This window comes from Merops nubicus, unplaced genomic scaffold (assembly GCF_000691845.1).
Source record: "Merops nubicus isolate BGI_N331 unplaced genomic scaffold, ASM69184v1 scaffold3092, whole genome shotgun sequence".
NCBI lineage: Eukaryota > Metazoa > Chordata > Aves > Coraciiformes > Meropidae > Merops > Merops nubicus.
The window spans coordinates 1-1,576 of NW_008595422.1; the positions used below are offsets into that span (position 1 = coordinate 1).

The 1,576-nt window shown below is 52.7% G+C and overlaps 1 protein-coding gene across 1 annotated transcript; it reads right to left on the minus strand.

Annotated features, from left to right (window-relative positions):
* Positions 1–204: 204 nt before the first annotated feature.
* On the minus strand, positions 205–1,166 carry LOC103768868 (olfactory receptor 14A16-like; the record flags this gene model as incomplete). The annotated part of the gene is made up of 2 exons (XM_008936026.1): positions 205–655; positions 752–1,166. Coding segments are annotated over 2 exons (866 nt in total), but the record flags the coding sequence as incomplete, so codon positions are not given.
* Between the last annotated feature and the right edge of the window lie 410 nt (positions 1,167–1,576).

Consider the following 1,576-nt stretch of genomic DNA (forward strand, 5'->3'; position numbering starts at 1 on the left):
CCCAGCCCCTGTAACCATGACAACCACTCCTCATTTCTACAGTGTTTCAGTCACTCCAGACAGGCCAAAGATGAATTACAAATCATGAGAAAAAAAAGACATCTCTTGGTGAAGAACATTCTTACATGTGTAACAACAGCAGCAGCATCAGCCACAAATCCTGAAGTCACGCTGGGCCAACAATTAGTGACATTAGAAATGTACTGCAGAAGATGATGGACATTTTATTATTTTAGAGAAACATGAAGTTACCAGTTTCCTCAGAGCATCCTTGAGCTCCTGGTTCCTCATGCTGTAGATCAGGGGGTTCATTGCTGGAGGAACCACTGAGTATAGAGCTGACATCACCAGGTCCAGCAATGGGGAGGAGATGGAGGTAGGCTTCAGGTAGGCAAAGATGCCAGTGCTGAGAAACAGGGAGACCACGGCCAGGTGAGGGAGGCAGGTGGAAAAGGCTTTGTGCCGTCCCTGCTCCAAGGGCATCCTCAGCACCGCCCTGAAGATCTCCACATAGGACAACACAATGAAAACAAAACAGCCAGACAGTAAAGAGGCACTGAAAACAATAAGCCCAAGTTCCCTGCGGGAGAACTGTGAGCAGGAGAGCTTGAGGATCTCGGGCACTTCACAGAAGAACTGGTCCAGGGCATTGCCTCTGCAGAGGGGCAGGGAAAATGTATTGGCCGTGTGCAGCAGAGCATAGAGGAACCCACTGGCCCAGGCAGCTGCTGCCATGTGGACACAAGCTCTGCTGCCCAGGAGGGTCCCGTAGTGCAGGGGCTTGCAGATGGCAACGTAGCGATCGTAGGACATGATAGTGAGAAGAAAATACTCTGCTCCAAGGAGGAAAAAAAGCAGAAAGACCTGTGCAACACACCCTGAGTAAGAGATGTCCCTGGTGCCCCAGAGGGAATTGGCCATGGCTTTGGGGACAGTGGTGGAGATGGAGCCCAGGTCAAGAACAGCGAGGTTGAGGAGGAAGAAGAACATGGGAGTGTGGAGGTGGTGGTCCCAGGCTATGGTGGTGATGATGAGGCCGTTGCCCAGGAGGGCAGCCAGGTAGATGCCCAGGAAGAGCCAGAAGTGCAAGAGCTGCAGCTCCCGTCTGTCTGCGAAGGCCAGGAGGAGGAACTCAGTTGTGGAGCTGCTGTTTCGTTCACGAGGCCCTGCAGCAGGAGCAAAGCACACTCACAGGTTAGGTCTACTTTGAAAAAATCTCTTTGATTCCATTCCCCCCGCAAAAATACTATCTGTCCCCTTCCTTTCAGCACCTTCTTACATCTCCTTGGCTTGTGGTCAGGTCTGTGCTGGCCAAATGTGCCATCAGGAGCAGGGCTCTGACCATGAGCTCCCAAGGAGTAATCCTGGCTCTACAGCAGCAGGCACCCTGGGGAAAATGCTCACAGCTTCTGAAATTCACCATTTCCCTGCTTTCTTCTCCACCTGGAATGAAGAGGAGCTGCCCAGCATCTGCCTGCAGAAGAAGCCCTGCTGAAACTCCTGGAGCAGCCCAAACTGGAGTGCCAGGAGCAGACAGGTCACTCCCCAGCCTCACACCCCGCACTGGCCAGATCAC